The sequence below is a fragment of the Dendrobates tinctorius genome, unplaced genomic scaffold (genome assembly GCF_039654945.1).
Source record: "Dendrobates tinctorius isolate UK_male_01 unplaced genomic scaffold, ASM3965494v1 ptg000037l, whole genome shotgun sequence".
Taxonomy (NCBI): Eukaryota; Metazoa; Chordata; class Amphibia; order Anura; family Dendrobatidae; genus Dendrobates; species Dendrobates tinctorius.
Window position 1 is genome coordinate 16,397,232 of NW_027361705.1, and position 18,894 is coordinate 16,416,125.

General features: G+C 39.6%; 1 protein-coding gene across 4 annotated transcripts in view; it reads right to left on the reverse strand.

The window, feature by feature from the left end:
* The window catches only part of LUZP2 (leucine zipper protein 2), a 1,424,041-nt gene that overhangs the window by 816,341 nt on the left and 588,806 nt on the right, over positions 1–18,894 (reverse strand). For all 4 annotated transcript variants that reach the window (XM_073573883.1, XM_073573880.1, XM_073573881.1 and 1 more), the window contains one exon: positions 12,722–12,792. In XM_073573883.1, the coding sequence (XP_073429984.1) occupies positions 12,722–12,792 (71 nt within the window). The remainder of the gene's footprint in view (positions 1–12,721; positions 12,793–18,894) is intronic.

Genomic DNA, 18,894 nt, shown 5'->3' on the forward strand with positions numbered 1-18,894 from the left:
GTCTAGATCACTCCTATGGTAACCCTATGTCGACATCTGGGTTACCAGAGCTCAGACAATTCCTGTCATGCACAGTGCATGTCAGGAAATCTCTGAGGTCAGTGTGCACAGAGTGCAGCGCTGACAGCTTATATGGCATGCAGATATGCATGCCATATATGCGATCAGCCTGCATAAAATGAGTGTCCCATAGTGGGACAAAGTGTAAAAGTTAGAATGAAGAAAAAAAAGTTAATTGATTGTAAAAATATAAAAACTAATAATAAAAAAATCAATATTTATTCAATCAATAAATACATATTTAAATAAATAAAATCTAAACAATAGAAGTACACATATTTAGTATCGCCGAGTTCATAATGATCCTACATATAAAACTGCCCCACTAGTTAACCCCCTTAGGGAACACCATTAAAAAAACATTGCAAAAAAACAATGCTTTATCATCATACCGCCGAACAAAAAGTGGAATAACGTGATCAAAAAGACGGATATAAATAAACGTGATATCGCTGAAAACGTCATCTTGTCCCACAAAAAACAAGCTGCCATGTAGCTCCATCACCGGAAAAGTAAAAAAGCTATAGCCCTCAGAATAAAGTGATGCAAAAATAGTTATTTTTTATATAAAATAGTTTTTATTGTATAAAAGCACCAAAACATAAAAAATTATATGAATGAGGTATCGCTGTCATCGTACTGACCCGACAAATAAAACTGCTCTATCAATTTTACCACACGCGGAATGGTATAAATGCCCCCCCCCAAAAGAAATTCATGAATTGCTGGTGTTTGTTCATTATCCTTCCTAAAAATTGGAATAAAAAGAGATAAAAAAAGTCATGTGCCCGAAACTGGTACAGATAAAAACGTCAACTCGTCCTGCAAAAAACAAGACCTGACATGACTCTGTGGGCCAAAATATGGAAAAATTATAGCTATCAAAATGTGGTAATTCAAAAACTATTTTTTGCAATAAAAAGCGTCTTTTAGTGTGTGACAGCTGCCAAACATAAAAACTCACCATAAATAGTAAATCAAACCCCCTTTATCAGATGCTTAGTTAGAGAAAAATAATAAAATAAAAATGTATTTATTTTCATTTTCCCATTAGGGTTAGGGTTAGAGTTGGGCCTAGGGTTAGGGTTGGGGCTAAAGTTAGGGCTAGGGCTAAATTTAGGGCTAGGGTTGGGGCTAAATTTAAGGTTAGGGTTGGGGCTAAAGTTTGGCTTAGGGTTGGGGCTAAAGTTAGGGTTAGGGTTGAGGCTAAAGTTAGGGTTAGAGTTAGGGTTGGGATTAGGGTTAGGGTTGGGATTAGGGTTAGGGATGTGTTAGGGTTGGTTAGTGGTTAGGGCTATGGTTTGGGATTAGGATTATGGGTGTGTTGGGGATAGGGTTGGAGTTAGTATTTGAGGGTTTCCACTGTTAAAGCAATTCAGGGGCTCGCCAAATGCGACATGCATCTGATCTCAATTCCAGCCAATTCCGCGTTGAAAAAGTAAAACGGTGCTCCTTCCCTTCCGAGCTCTGCCATGCGCCCAAACAGTAGTTTACCCCCTCATATGGGGTATCAGCACACCCAGGACAAATCGCACAACAACTTTTGCAGTCCAATTTCTCCTTGGAAATATAAAACAAATTGGATCTGAAGTAAAAAAATTTTTGAAAAAAGTTAAATGTTAATTTTTTTTAAATATTCCAAAATTCCTGTGAAGCACCTGAAGGGTTAATAAACTTTTTGAATGTGATTTTGAGCACCTTCAGGGGTGCAGTTTTTAGAATGGTGTCACTTTTGGGTATCATCTACCCTCAAAGTTACTTCAAATGTGATGTGATCCCTAAAAAAATAGTGTTGCAAAAATGAGAAATCGCTGGTCAACTTTTATCCCTTATAACTTCCTAACAAAAAATTATGGTTCCAAAATTGTGCTGATGTAAAGTAGACATGTGGGAAATGTTATTTATTAACTATTTTGTGTGACATATTTATCTGTTTTAAGGACATGAAAATTCAAATTTGAAAAATTGCAAAATTTTCAAAATTTTCACCAAATTTCCATTTTTTTCACAAATAAACGCAGCTATATCAAATAAATTTTACCACTAACATGAAGTACAATATGTCACGAGAAAACAATGTCAGACTCACTGGGATCCATGGAAGGTTTTCAGAGTTATTACCTCATAAAGGGACAGTAGTAAGAACTGTAAAAATTGACCCGGTCATTAACATGTAAACCATCCTTGGGGGTAAAGGGGTTAAAGATAGGGATGGGAAGGCCTAAATTAGAGTTTATGTACTACTGTAGTGCTAAAGAACATAGAAGATCGGTGTATTTTTCTCAGTCTGTGGATATTAATGCACAGATTTAAGTGATAAAAAGGTGCTCGGTCTGAAAAGTCTTTGACATATTGCACCATAAAAACATCATTTTTTTTTCATTCTTGATGCACTAGGAAAAAAGGCAGTCTAAGCTTCTCATACTGAAAAAAAGGACTCAAGCCATTTATTGTCTATCAGAAAAAGGGTACTTTCTGGATTGTGAGACAGACACCAGCCAAAAGTGATATCAAGTTTTACAAAGGCAAAATTTCAAAAAATATAAAAGCAGCAGTATAGTTCCTAAAAATAATCAAATATTGTACATTTTAGGTATGCTATTCTTTAGTGTTTTGACAGACCACAGAGCTTAATGAGCGGCATTAAGTCATTCTACTTAAAATTAATTTTCAGGGAAAATCTGTCAAAAAGCCAAATGTAAATTTTGTGTTATCTGCTCATCTCTATTTTCCAATAGACCCCTCTATGCTCCCCACAGAGCCAATGCTGACCTTCCAGTGCCAGTGATAGGGTTACAATAAGTAGTAATGTGCCATGCATGAATGTTTACTTTCATTCACCTGAGACTGATGCCAATTATGATATAGAACCGCAGCACCATCTGCCTGCCCGTCTTTTGTGTGTCTTCTACACTTTTCTGCAGCTACCTATGCCAACAGCATATGATTGGCTGGGCATCTATTCCATGTTCATAATGACATATATTCTATAGTGTACTGCTGCTGCTGGGGCTGCCATTGCTGGCCCTACACTGCCAGACATCTCCTTGCCAGACATCTCCTTGCCTGCTTAGTCATATTTTTATACCGTACAGAATCTGTCACTGCAACTGCACAACCATACCAATCCCATATACCTTGGCTGTCACTGTGTGTTATAGTGCTATACTGGCTGATCCTGGGGCTGCCAGACATCTTCTTGCCTGACCCAACATATTTATGTACCATGTGGCGTCAGTCACTGCCACTATCAAAACTTCCCACAGAAATCTGCACTCTTCCAATGTGTTGCATAGCTATATTATACTGCATCGGGGGATCATAATCTCTTGAGGGTACATAAAAATGAAACAGTTACCAAAATAGTGATAATTTTATTCACCATTTGTTGGTAAGCAATTGTATTTTCACTTTGAAAATGGCTAACTTGTTCCTGTTCCCTAAGTAAAGTAAGTAAGTAAAATAAGTAAATGATTGATTGATCATTTTGAGAATAGAAAATCTATTGTGAATCCCCCAAAAATAGATCATTTTTTCAGTCTTCATTGAGAAGCCATTAGTACTTTATTTCAAAAATAGCTAAATTATACCTTTTTTTCTTATATAATGGGATATTGTGATGGCATCTGATATGTCTACTTCTTTTCATTAGCAAAAAACAATTTTTTGTACTCCCAAAAAGGCATAATTTTTACTCCGACTCGTGTAAAAATGCATCAATTTCATAGTTATGTACCACCTGTGCATAAACACCACAAAGGCAGGCATTTATTCCCAAAACTATTCAAGACATCAAAATAAGTGAAAGAACTTATGGGATGGGACGTATAAAGGAATGTAAAAAAAAAGTAGCTATGCTGGGGAATATTTTTAAGCAGAATGTTGAAGAGATGATTTGGCAGCATCTCAAAAAATGATTACTTTTATGAAAAAAATAACAATATGAAAATGTAGAGTCAGGTAAAAGGGTCAATATCATATTATACATGGTTAGGCTAATCAAAACAATATAATTTACTAGATGGTGGCCCGACTCTATCGCATCGGGTATTCTAGAGTCTCTGTTAAAATAAAAAATAGTGATATACTCACCTCCTGACGGCCCCCGGACTCTTTCTCTCCTCTCACTAAGCTCCCGGCATCTTCCAGTCCCAGTAATGCTTTGCGTGAAACACCGCTGATGACGTCACGCTCTCGCAAGAGTGACATCATCTCTGGCCCTTCTCGCTAAGCATTACTGGGACCCAAAGAGTGTGGTGAGAGGCGGAACAGAGTCCGGGGGCCATAGGAAGGTGAGTATATAGCTATTTTTATAACTATTTTTTATTTTAACAGAGAATCTAGAATACCCGATGCAATAGAATCGGGCCACCATCTAGTGTATTTTACTCCAGTCACAGGCAGAGCTGCAGTCACAGTTCTGCTGTTACCTAATGTATTGCACTCCAGTTACAGGCAGAGCTGCTTTCACTGTTCTGCTGTTACCTAATGTATTGTACTCCAGTTACACCCAAAGCTGCTGTCACTGTTCTGCTTTTACCTAATGTATTGTAGTCCAGTTACACCCAGAGCTGCAGTCACCATTCTGCTCTTACCTAATGTATTGTACTCCAGTTACACCCAGAGTTGCAGTCACCGTTCTGCTCTTACCTAATGTATTATACTCCTGTTATAGTCAGAGCTGCAGTCACTGTTCAGATCTTACCTAATGTATTGTACTACAGTTACACCCAAAGCTGCAGTCACTTTTCTGCTGTTACTTAATGTTTTTTACTCAAGTTACACCCAGAGCTGCAGTCACTGTTCTGCTCTTACCTAATGTATTATACTCCTGTTACACCCAGAGCTGCTGTCACTGTTCAGATCTTACCTAATGTATTGTAGTCCAGTTACACCCAGAGCTGCAGTCACCGTTCTGGTCTTAGCTAATGTATTATACTCCTGTTACAGCCAGAGCTGCAGTCACTGTTCAGATCTTACCTAATGTATTGTACTCCAGTTACACCCAGAGTTGCAGTCACCGTTCTGCTCTTACTTAATGTATTATACTCCTGTTACAGTCAGAGCTGCAGTCACTGTTCAGATCTTACCTAATGTATTGTACTCCAGTTACACCCAAAGCGGCAGTCACTTTTCTGCTGTTACTTAATGTATTGTACGCAAGTTTCACCCAGAGCTGCAGTCACCGTTCTGCTCTTACCTAATGTATTGTACTCCAGTTACACCCAGAGCTGCAGTCACTGTTCTGCTGTTACCTAATGTATTGTACTCCAGAATATGTACAGGACTGTGCCTGTGTATTGAGCGAAGCAGCAGTAATGCCTTTAACGGCTGTATTGTGCCTGTACAATAAACAATGCGGCCGTGTTGCCGCGACGACTAAGCAACTGTCGCTGTTTGGTCGCGGCAGTTAGGCCGCGACCAATCAGCGAGGCGGGATTTCCATTACAGACAGACAGACAGAATTAGACAATTAGATAGTAGATAATTTATGGCACATAAGGAACGGTATTACTTATCTGATGCATAATTTTTGATGCCATGAAGCCTATGCAAGCCTTAAAGAGCCTTCTGCTCCATATGCAAAGACGAATACTACATATGATGCATGATAATTTGGGAGCCCTGTATTAGTTTGACATTGGCTCCTGCTCCCATGTTTCACAATAAATGATTGTCTGTTTGACCATTGAAAGAATAACTAGAAGCAGGAGCTCTTACACCAAGCTATAAGCTTTATGTGTCCCAATCAGCTCAATATTAATAGAAAATATGAATGATTGTATTTGTCTTCCAAAGATTCAGATGTAAAGCTACAGATACTATTCAATGGTGAACACAAAATGCCATTCTAGTTTTTCTCTTTTTGACTTAAAGATTAATAAATACCCTTTTATTTAACTTTTATTTAACCCAATTTGTGTTTTAGATGCAAAATCCTTTAACATGCTTGAGTTATAAAACTTTTATTATGTTTGTTAATATACTCTCATTTTGTTCCGAGGTTTCCACATATAAAAAATGTATTTATGAAATCTTCAATAGGCTCCACTGAAGTAGAAAATAGATTAATTTTACAAATTGAAAAAGTTGGCTGAGTGTTCAGAGCTCAGTATTTCAGTAAAGTCAAACCGCACAAAAAACGAACTCACGGAAATTGTAAAGAATTATAGCTGAATGCTATAAATTTTCAGTCCATGTTTTAGGGTTTGCTGTGTTTTGAAACAAATGCTTTATGATCTTGACATTTTGGACTCACTGTGCAATGTACTATACAATTTTTGATTCTTTTTGTGATAATAAAGCATAGTCAGGAGGACCATATTGACTTCCCATGACTAAAGGCGGGTTTATTAGAAGTGAAAGTTCACATAATGTCAGCCTTTTTCTAAACTGCATAAAAGCGTTTTCAGATTCTAATGAACTAAGATGTTGAGGTTTTATTTTGTAAAGCTGTAACAATTCTTTGAGAAATGTCATAACATAGAATGTTGCTAAAATATGTCACTCACAAAGAAATAGTCATTTGTGTTTAAAATAAAAGTTATAAAATTCACAAAACTTGAAGCACTTATTTATTTCTATTTATTTTACTCATTTATATAGCGCCATTATTCCACAGCGCTTTACAGACATTATTAGCACTGTCCCCAATGGGGCTTACAATCTAAGTCCCCTATCAGTATGTCTTTGGAATGTGGGAGGAAACCTACGCAAACACGACGAGAACATACAAACTCCTTGTAGATGTTGTCCTTGGTGGGATTTGAACCCAGAACCTTAGCGCTGCAATGCAAACTTCTGAGCCACCATTCCGCCCACTTCAGCGCATTTTCTTAAAAGATCATAAAAAGCACCACTCCAGTAGTTCATGTTTTCAGTGCCAGAGTGGTGCTTTCAATGTAAGTCCCCTGTCCCCATTCTTATACTTCGCTATACTTCACCTGTTACCAATGCCACTCAGGTCCCACTTTTCACCAGAGTTGGAAAAGGATGAAAGTGGCGGCAGGTGAGCATGAGATGAGGATTTATATTTAAAGCACCACTTCAGCAGTGCAATAAAAAAACTGGAGTGGTGCTTTAATAATGGTACAAAAACTAAGAAGTTCATATGCTCTAATGAATTGAGAAATTTTGAAATAACATTGATCATCCTCACGCCATTACACAATCGTATTACCGTGAGAAAATAATGTAGATAGTGACCGAAGAATAGCTAAAGAGGTAAGGTTGTCCTGTGATATTCTTAAGCTGTTATTCCATGATTCCAGCCTGCCAACCAGTGTTCACATTGTACTTTGCTATGTGGGTATATTAAAACATCTAAAATACAGTGACTGAAAAGACTACAGTTGTTTCAAACCTGGTAATAAATCTATTATAAACAAAATTATCATAATGACAGCATAATAATGATCTTACAGTTTCCATTATCTTTCTAAAAACATTCATACTTCAGATGAACAATTTTCTTGAAGTATTCTAGTAATTGCTGAAAATTGTATTATAGGATTTATTCTGGACAAGAAGACTAACTAATAGGATCAAAGGACTTGATGTTCTACTGGACAAAGTACAACTTATATGGCAATGATCGAGAGCTGAAAATCTTCTTACAATGTGATATTATTAATTTTATGGAGTTTATAACTTGATTTAAATAGGTCCTGTCACCATTCCTGACATGAAAATATGCATATTTCCCTTAAAAATAATAGTGGCATCTTTACCTGGAAATCTACATCCCTCTGGTATAAACTGACATCTAGGTTTTGTATATTCTCTTTTTAGAGTGGAACGTGCCAGCCCGACACTAACTGTATTGACTAGACTTTGCAACCTCTTACCATTAACATATAGACGTCAATGTATTCATACACTTTTAAGAGGAATACCAGGCACAAAACAGAATTATAGTGAAAGACGCTCCAGAGTTCTTCGTTTATAAACAATAAAAGTATGTAAGGAGAGCCGACAGGATCCCTGGCAGTTTGACTGAGAATTTGTGGAGAGACATTTAAAATCTTAACCCCTTACCAACATTGGATGTATTATTATGAGGAATTCGGTATTCCCCCTTTGATGTGGGCTATGGCGCTGAGCTCACATCTTTTCCAGGACATGTCAGCTGTTTTGAACAGTGAAATTGTGAAATTGTGATCCACACGCGGCTATCAATTAGTTAAATGCCGCTGTCAAACTTTGACAGTGGCACTTCCGGCCATCAGGTCGAAAATACGTGCATCGGTGACCTTCGTCACGTGATGGCGGGTCACCGATGCGTCGGCAAGACAACCCGAGGTCTCCTGAACACCTCTATGGTTGTCAGTGCTGGCTTACTTTGAGCACCACCCAGTGGTTGGTGCTCATAGCAAGTCAGTAATTCAGCTACATAGAGGCGATTTGTTCATCGCCTCTATGCAGCAGAGCCGATCGAGTTGTGCTAGAGACTATTGAAGCATGGCAAAAGTAAAAAAAGTGTTTAAAAATATTAAAAAATATAAAAGTTTAACCTCTTACTGCAATCGGACAGAATAGTACGTCCGATGGCAGTATTCCCCGCTTTGATATAGTGAGCCGGCATCAAAGCCAGGACATGTCAGCTGTTTTGAACAGCTGACATGTGCCTGCAATAGGCGTGGGTGGAATCGCGATCCACTCGTGCCTATTAACTAGTTAAATGCCGCTGTCAAACTCTAACAGCGGCATTCAACGCTCGATTCTGGCCATCGAGCCGGAAATATGTGCACCGCTAACCCCATTACGTGATCGGGGGTCATCGGTTCGTCGGCATAACAACCAGAGGTCTACTTGAGACCTCTATGGTTGTTGATGTTGGATTGCTTTGAGCACCACACTGTGGTCAGCGCTCATAGCAATGCAGTAATTCTGCTACATAGAGGCGATCTGAGTATCGCCTTTGTGTAGAAGAGCTGATTGAGCTATGGCAGCTTCCAAGCATGCCAAAAGTTAAAGAAAAATGTTTTTAACCCTGCTGTTCTGCTTGCATCCACTATACACTTGAACCGCATAATGAATGTTTTAAAAAATATCAAAGTTCAAAAACGGTCATTTTTGACCGAACAGAACAGCAGGGTTAAAAATATTAAAAAAATAAAAAATAAAAGCTCAAATCAAAACAATAAAAAAATCAAACAGACAAATATTTGGTATCGCCGCATTCAGAATCACCTGGTCTATGAAAAAACAGATTAGCCTGATCGTTAAATGGCGTAGTGAGAAAAAAATTGAAACACCAGAAATACTTTTTTTGGTTGCCGCGACATTGCATTAAAATGATGAAAACAACATATCTGCACAAACATGGCATCCTTAAAAATGTCAGCTCGGCATGCAAAAAAATCAACCCTAAACCAACCCGGGATCACAAAAAATGGAGCTGCTACGGGTCTCTGAAAACTACACTTTTTTATCAAACTGGATTTTTTTTTACCACTTACAGTTGTGGCGAAAAGTATTGACACCCCTGCAATTCTGTCAGATAATACTCTGTTTCTTCCTGAAAATGATTGCAAACACAAATTCTTTGGTATTATTATCTTCATTTAATTTGTCTTAAATGAAAAAACACAAAAAGAATTATCCTAAAGCCAAATTGGATATAATTCCACACCAAACATAAAAAAGAAGGTGGACAAAAGTATTGGCACTGTTCGAAAAATCATGTGATGCTTCTCTAATTTGTGTAATTAACAGCACCTGTAACTTACCTGTGGCACCTAACAGGTGTTGGCAATAACTAAATCACACTTGCAGCCAGTTGACATGGATTAAAGTTGACTCAACCTCTGTCCTGTGTCCTTGTGTGTACCACATTGAGCATGGAGAAAAGAAAGAAGACCAAAGAGCTGTCTGAGGACTTGAGAAACCAAATTGTGAGGAAGCATGAGCAATCTCAAGGCTACAAGTCCATCTCCAAAGACCTGAATGTTCCTGTGTCTAACGTGCGCAGTGTCATCAAGAAGTTTAAAGCCCATGGCACTGTGGCTAACCTACCTAGATGTGGATGGAAAAGAAAAATTGACAAGAGATTTCAACGCAAGATTGTGCGGATGTTGGATAAAGAACCTCGACTAACATCCAAACAAGTTCAAGCTGCCCTGCAGTCCGAGGGTACAACAGCGTCAACCCATACTATCCGTCGGCGTCTGAATGAAAAGGGACGGTATGGTAGGAGACCCAGGAAGACCCCACTTCTTACCTCGAAACATAAAAAAGCCAGGCTGGAGTTTGCCAAAACTTACCTGAAAAAGCCTAAAACGTTTTGGAAGAATGTTCTCTGGTCAGATGAGACAAAAGTAGAGCTTTTTGGGCAAAGGCATCAACATAGAGTTTATAGGAGAAAAAAAAGAGGCATTCAAAGAAAAGAACACGGTCCCTACAGTCAAGCATGGTGGAGGTTCCCTTATGTTTTGGGGTTGCTTTGCTGCCTCTGGCACTGGACTGCTTGACTGTGTGCATGGCATTATGAAGTCTGAAGACTACCAACAAATTTTGCAGCATAATGTAGGGCCCAATGTGAGAAAGCTGGGTCTCCCTCAGAGGTCATGGGTCTTACAGCAGGACAATGACCCAAAACACACTTCAAAAAGCACTAGAAAATGGTTTGAGAGAAAGCACTGGAGACTTCCAAGGTGGCCAGCAGTGAGTCCAGACCTGAATCCCATAGAACACCTGTGGAGAGATCTAAAAATGGCAGTTTGGAGAAGGCACCCTTCAAATATCAGGGACCTGGAGCAGTTTGCCAAAGAAGAATGGTCTAAAATTCCAGCAGAGCATTGTAAGAAACTCATTGATGGCTACCGGAAGCGGTTGGTCGCAGTTATTTTGGCTAAAGGTTGTGCAACCAAGTATTAGGCTGAGGGTGCCAATACTTTTGTCTGGCCCATTATTGGAGTTTTGTGTGGAATTATATCCAATTTGGCTTTAGGACAATTCTTTTTGTGTTTTTTTCATTTAAGACAAATTAAATGAAGATAATAATACCAAAGAATTTGTGTTTGCAATCATTTTCAGGAAGAAACTGAGTATTATTTGACAGAATTGCAGGGGTGTCAATACTTTTGGCCACAACTGTAGATGAAAAATGAACCTAGATATCTTTGGTGTCTATGAACTCGTAATGACCTGGAGAATTATAATGGCAGGTCAGTTTTAGCATTTACTAAACCTAACAAAAAAGCCAAACAAAAAACAAGTGTGGGATTGCACTTTTTTTTGCAATTTCAGCGCTCTTGCAGTTTTTTTCCTGTTTTCTAGTACACGACATGGTATAACCAAAGATGTCATTCAAAAGTACAACTTGTCCTGCAAAAAATAAGCCCTCACATGGACAAATTGATGGAAAAATATAAAAGTTAAGGCTCTGGGAAGGAGAGGAGCGAAAAACAAAAACACAAAACCAAAAAGAAGCTTCGGGGTTAAGGGGTTAATATTGACATCATGTACAGTAGGGCAACTAGAATAATATTTGTAGTGTAAGGTATGTAAAAGCTCATTATTAATTAGACAATCAAACATTGCTAATTCCTGTATGTCTCCAGCTCTACCCATGTGTTGGGACTGGTGCAATGTCACCAATAATTGCAAAATTACTTAGCAACTTCACATTGCACAAATGCTTTGTGGCTTTTTAATGTGTTTTATGTCAGTTTCAAATATTTAAATATCGAAAGAGTAATTTTGATTTCTATAAGGCTCTTGCTTTATTACGTAGGTCGCTAGAGGAATACATCATCTACATATCTGCTAGTTTAATTATATAAATATTGAGCAATACTATTTAACATTTTGTCAATTTTTCATTTTCTAAACACCTTGTTTGTAGTACAATGACAATTTTCAAAAAATTACACCATGTGATGGTGTGATATGTTATGTGGGTATCATTTTGTGTCTACTTATATTTTACGGATTTCTATAGTGTTCTCTTGTTGCCCTGTATCATTCAGTGTATTCCCCATATTGTCTAGAGTCTCAATTACCTTCCAAAAGTCTGATAATTGAATTAGCTCACTTACTGTCTGCAGACTGACTGTATTTATGCCTCTTGATGAACCCCCTGTAGTGCCTTAATCCCCAAGGCACCTTTGTCAGGTCTGGGAGGCCTGAAAACCACCCCAACCTGTCTGACTACCCCTGGACTTAAGGAGGGGGCTGAGGAGGACAGGAGCTACTCAAGTCAGACCTTGTGTGGTGATGATCGTGTGAAGACAGCACATCAGAGAGGAGGGGAAGCATATGGACCCATTTTATCCTCTGTCTGCTAGATTATTGGACTCTCATCCTGTTACTGAAAAGCATTCATGTTCTGGACTATGGTATCCTCAGTGTGGTGGATTGTTTAAGAACCTTTTAGTTTTGCCTATAATAAAGGTCTTGGGATTGTTCACACTTCCCTCACTCTGTTGATTGTGTGGTATCAGAGAAAGACAATTCACAATAGTTAGTTCCATGTTGTTAGGTCCCAAGTTATTTTGAAAGTTTATAATTATCCCTATAGACTGTCAAAACTAAGCTATCAAAATGACATCAATAAACTATTGTTGATCCATATTAGTTGCTTCATTCAATTACTTTAAAACAAATTTGAATGGACGTTTCAGAATTATTTAATGCTATGGAGCTTTGCTTTATTTACCTTTGCTTTTGTTCCAATTCCAGTAGTTTTTGGACATCATTCTTGGAAGAGGCTTCATTGCTTTTCAAAGACTACAAAATAAAATTTCAATTCATAATGCTTGCTTAGAAATATGATAATGACACTATTTCATTGCTTATGAAGAATGAGAAAGTAAAGTATTTTATTTTGCCATGTGTGCGCACACAAAAAGCAATAAATCCATCTAAAATTATGTTGGCTATGAATAAATGAAACCATTATAACCACAGAAGACCTCACAACTTTAAGTGTAAAAAATTAGCTAAGATAAACATCGAAATAATCAAGGGTTTCTTTTGTTAATGCTTACACTTTCTCTATGGCACATCTTTGCCAAAAATATAATTGAATGAAAGTAGGAGACTTAGAGCTTTTATTTTGCCAAGTTTTAGTATGCCAAATAAAGTAATTTATGAAATAAATGAAGTATAACAGCCTCAGTTGTATGTTTTAAATTCAAATGTCTTTAAACGTGTTTATTAGAGTTGATGTAGATCAATTAGCAGAACCTGATTCATCTGCCATGTCGGTAATCTGTAGCCTCCAGATGGGAGCGCTTAGAACCTGTCAGCAGTTTTTATAAGCTGGCCAAGCAAAAAAAAAAATGCTGTAGAAGTCATCAGGTCCACAGGTAGTAGGTAGTTGTTAGGGCTCCAAAACAGCAACCACAGATCACTGACGTGGCCATCGGACTGGTCTTGTAAAGTGATTTATACAAACTCTTGTGTTTAGGTGTGTGTTTAGCTCTCCTTATAACATAATTTAACACCATGTGATTAAACAAGATACTGTAAGCTAAAATTTAGCATATTAGTATATTCTCATTATTTAAATCACAATAATGAGTGCAAAAATCTTAAAGTTTTAACTCCTACATACCTGTATCAGTTCCAGCAGCTTATTTGCTTCTCCTATGAACAGCTTCTTCTGAACTAGTCCATACCAGATTACACAAATAACACCCAAAAACAACTCTGACTTCATCACCCTAAACGTTTTACTGATATCTCAGGCAAATGCCAACTCCATAAGAATTAGGGAAGGATAGTTGCCAGTAAACATGTATTTTATAGGAGTTTATCTCATCATCCACTTCACTTATCTTTAGTAAGTTTTCCAATAATTTGTCCAGCAAACTCCTGTCTGTAATTCAGCTATCTGCAACTACTTCCTAGCTCAGTCCTGTAAATCTTAATGCCATTGCACTCATAATTCTGTTGCAACAAGGTAAATATTAATTAACCTGTGTCTGCTAATATTGCTGCTAACAACTTTGCCTCTGCAAGCAAGGTACCTGATAGTTATTAATTTTTGCTTTTTCTATGTTTCCCATACTCTCAGCTATTTTGCTCCTGTAAGTATCCACATCTCAGCTGTACGTTATCTGATTGCCTATACATTTCCTGTTCCTGTGTGCAGCTGCATTTCTGCAAGCAGGTTATCAGACTGCCTACACATCTACTATTCTTGAGCTGTGCATTATATTGATGTGGTTTCCCATGGATGTCTGTCCACTAGCTGGGCCCAGTCCTTCTCAGCCTTTATCCATATTCATGTCACTTGATAACAAATAAGGATTTTAATATTAGAGTTAGGACTGTCCCAGTTAGGGTTACCGTGAAGTGGTGGGATGACTTTTGCATTTTTTTTTGTCAAAAAACACATTAACTAAGAACCCTATATTATTTTCATGCACTGTTGCTGTTTATTTATTTACTGCAGGGTATTCAGTCATTATGTTTCAGTTTTTGTTTTTCTTCTATTCAGTGACCAGTGTGAACGAGTGCTTACATGCTGCATGCACACCAGTTTATATCCTAATTCATACCTAAGTTGTTTTTTTCAGTCTGTTTGTGTGACACCCCAGATTCCGGTTGTCACAATGACATTGCCTCCCTCTATGAGGTGAAGTCATGCTTGAAGGCAGAAAGGAGACCCCCATGCCAGGTAACATAGATTAAATCACAATTCCTGCTGCAGGTCAGAAAAGGGAGCTGCCTTACAAATTCTGGCCAGCAGAGGGGGTTGGTGAGTCAGCTAGAGGTGAGCTGAAAGGGTTGTCATGGAAACAAGAGCAGCTGTGAGCTGTGAGGAAAAATGAAAAGGCAGTTAAAACGTGAGGTAAAAAGATCTTTCGGGGAGATCATGTCAGTTAGAGACGGAGAGCTGATCTGACAGGAGGGGAAGGATGATAGCAGAGAGAAGAGGCTTTGGGGAAGCTAAAACTGCATATAGCAGACCCCAGAGTTAAGCGCTAATAGAGAGAAAGAGGACGCCAGGGTCCTAGGCTGACAGGAGCTGTACGTCCTGATCGCCTAATCTGAAAGTACAGGGGATTGCAAATTCCTGTGCAACATTGCACACCTGAGAGCAGGGCAGCAGATAAGGAGCCCGGGGCTGATGGTGAAAAGGATGGTACCCATGGAATAGGCTCATGCTGACAGTCATACAGGTTAGTGAAATCATCACGCAATTGAGGGTCGCAGCATAGTTATAAACAGCGGAGACCCACACAAAGTGCAGAAGGAAGGTCCTAAATCCCCACCTGGCAAGGTGGATCCCCTGCATGCCTCCAGGCGAGCTGGACTCATTCCATCACCTGTATGTAGTACTCCGGATTGCAACCAATTACCAGTAAAAGGTAAAGAAACTGCACCTCTCTGTGTCCTCCTCTCATTTCTCTACACCCCAACGTTCACAGCCATTTTGACTATTAATCTAACATCTTTGCCCTGGGACTATTGCTCTACCTGTGGAGAGCTATTTTCACCTCCAGCTGTGCCACATCAACAGTCTCAGGGGAACAACACCGCAGCGCAGTGACCAGAATACCACAGGTGGCATCACGTATTTAACCATCTATAAACTTTATCTTCATTTTTACCACATCACCAGCAACTTTTCCCCTTCCCCTTTCATCATTTTATTTAATGGATGCCCCAGGGCCACAGACCGGGACGCCGGCGCCGTGACATCGTCCCCTGCTGAAGTCGACGGGCCCGGTACCGATTACCCCACGGCCCTGCTCCTCACACCATCACGCCGGCGCCGCGTGCACCCCGGGCGCTCCATTTGCATCATGAGCATATAAAGGTGTGGCCTGCCTTTCCTTGAGCTGGGTAATATATTGATGTGGTCTCCCATGGCTGTGTCCACTAGTTGGGCCCAGTCCTTCTCAGCCCTTATCCACATGCATGTCACTTGACAAATGGTAAGGATTTTAATATTAGAGTTAGGACTGTCCCAGTTAGGGTCACCATTAGTGTTGAGCATTCCGATACCGCAAATATCGGGTATCAGCCGATATTCGAGGTATCGGAATTCCGATACTGAGTTCCGATACTTTTAGGATATCGAATACCGGAATCAGAAGTTCCCATAATGCTATGAGCCAGTTTGATTTGATTCAGCCAATGAGGAATCCTAAGAAGTGTGGGCACATCGTGTTAGGCATGTAGGCATCTTAACTAATGGCATGGCTGTGATTGGCTGCTGAAATGATGTCATGATGCCCTATAAAAGCCGCCGCCGCCATTTTGGGTTCACTCTGCTGTGAATTCAGTTAGGGCAGGACGCTGCTCTTGTGACTCTGAGGGACAGTTAGAAATATCGATTTGCTAGATTGGGCTTTACCCAGGCTAGTTTAGCAACCCCTGTGAGAAGCTTTCCATTGCCTTGCAGTGCTGTTCTCAGCTGTCTGCAAGGTCTGTGTGAGTTCAGCTCATGCTGTAGTGTGTCCTGCACCACCTCTGGTTGTAGGCCGCTCAGTGTGCGTCACTGCCTCATACATATTTATTTTTGTTTTATTGCTGCTCATTTTTCATTAATTCTCCTATTAGTGTGCATCCATCCGTATCCATCTACATTGGTTGCAAACACTATATAGGAGTAGACAGCGGAGCCTTTCTGCAGCCTTTCTGTGCTAGTGCACAGTTCTCTGCACTGTTCATGGCTGTCTGTGAGGTCTCTGTGTGTGAGTGCAGCTCACGCTGTAGTGTGTTCTGCAGCCACTTCTGGTTGTAGTCCGCTCAGCGTGTGTCACTGCCTCATACATTGTTCTTTTTTGCTGTAGTGCTGCTTATTTTTCCTGAATTTCTCCTATTAGTGTGCTTCCATCTGTATCCAGCTAGATTGGTTGCAAACACTATATAGGAGTAGATAGAGGAGCCTTTTTTTTGGCTTGTGCCCTGCAGCCCCAGCCAGATTAGTATTAGCCTATTTTTTGGAGCCTCATCTATTGCTTTGTAGGTTACCTTCCTGCATTGTAATAGCTCCAAAAAATTTGTGATACTATCGCTTTGACATCTTTGGTCACATCCTTTTTGCTTTTTTGAAAAAAATCACGTAAATAAAGTTCACCAAACACTCCACTTGACAGTTGTGTAGGCCACATTAGCTCATATTAAAGTGTAGTCCACACACTTTATAAAATTAGTGTTTCTTATACCTGTTAGTAGCTGTTCAGGAATAAGCACACTAAGCCCCCCCCTTTGTACTTTTCTGCCTATCTTTATCAGTCTACCAAGACGAAGAAGGCAGGGAGTAAGGCACGTGGTCGTGGGCGTGGAGTTTCAGCAGGGAGAGGACGTGGGGATTCTGTGCCTGCTGCAGGCACCAGTGACTCAGCATCCCCCAGTTTTACCAGGGAACAGTCCTTTATGCGCAGCTTTGTAGGACCTCACTGTACCCCACTGCTGCGGGACGAACAAATTGAAGCCGTTGTCGGATGGATGGCAGCTAACGCATCGACTTCAATTACTTCCACATCCTCTCAGGGCCAGAGCACTGAAGAGCAACCATCTGTCTCTTCACCACCTGCCAAATTGCCCAGGCAGTCAGAGAGCCCTGGACAGGAGCCATCTCTACTTCTGTTCTCTGAATCTCTTGGCTTGGAAAGAGGGGGCCAGCCAAGCAGCATTCTAGAATGTGAAGAAGAGGGAGTATGCAGTGATGCGCAACTGCTTTGTCCCTCTGAATCTGAAGAGGCGGGTGGGCCAGTGCCTATTGTCAGCACACCTCAGTGCTCATCTGATGATGATGAGACTCAGTTGCCAATTTCTGGTGCGTACGGTGCTGGCGAGACAACCCAGGACCAGCCGGTGCTTGAAGAGGGGAGTGGAGATGATGAGGTCCTTGACCCATCATGGCGTCAGCCACAGGAAGGTGGTGGGAGCAGCTCTGAGGAAGAGATTAGCCGAACAGCCAAAAGAGGAGGGAGAGGGCGGGGGCAGACTTGGTTGCCTGTAGCCTCCACTTTGGCACCCGTGAGGAGCAATCTTCTTCCAAAACACAAAACGGGCGCTTGCAGTGCATGGTCCTTTTTTGACAAGAACCAAAAAACTTTTGAGGGCACTATAAAAATCAAAAGGGGACTGCTGACCAACACACCTGAATAAATGGTGCATAAAAAAAGAAGAAAATAAGGTGTGCAAAATTGGACGCGATCAACCCAAAAAATGAAACAAAATATTAATAATGTGTTTCACATAAATATATGAGAAAATGATAAATTTATATTATTGACAGCATACAAAAGAAAAACACAAATGACAAGAGGGAAAAATATCTTTAAAAACACTTAAAAAGGCCAAAACAGATTGGCCATAGATGACACTGTCCCCAAAAAGGATACAACCTATTTAAACCTTATGTTAAACATGGCAATGAATCAAAATGAAACATAAATGGCAGTGCATAGAATAAACAGTCATTTCATTTTCTGTACTCATTTTTGGGAACTGCAAACCATATATTTGGCTATTTAGCACTCTAATGTGCAAATCATTTTTTGCACATGAGGATTCGTGTATTTATAGCCATATGCTAATTGGTCCGCTTGATCCATTTTTTATGAACATGCAAATTGTTTGTTTGACGTACTGTTATTCATGTACGGCTTTGTCACACTGCTATACCTAATTATATAGGTTTCACCTCATGTATGCATGTATACTTTTTGCATGTCCTTTTGCCCATCTTATTGGAGGGGGTACACATCGGGTTTTCTTTGGAGTGTCATCTATGGCCAATCTTTTTTGGCCTTTTTAAATGTTTTTAAAGATATTTTTCCCTCTTGTCATTTGTGTTTTTCTTTTGTATGCTGTCAATAATAAAAATGTATCATTTTCTCATATATTTAAGTGAAACACATT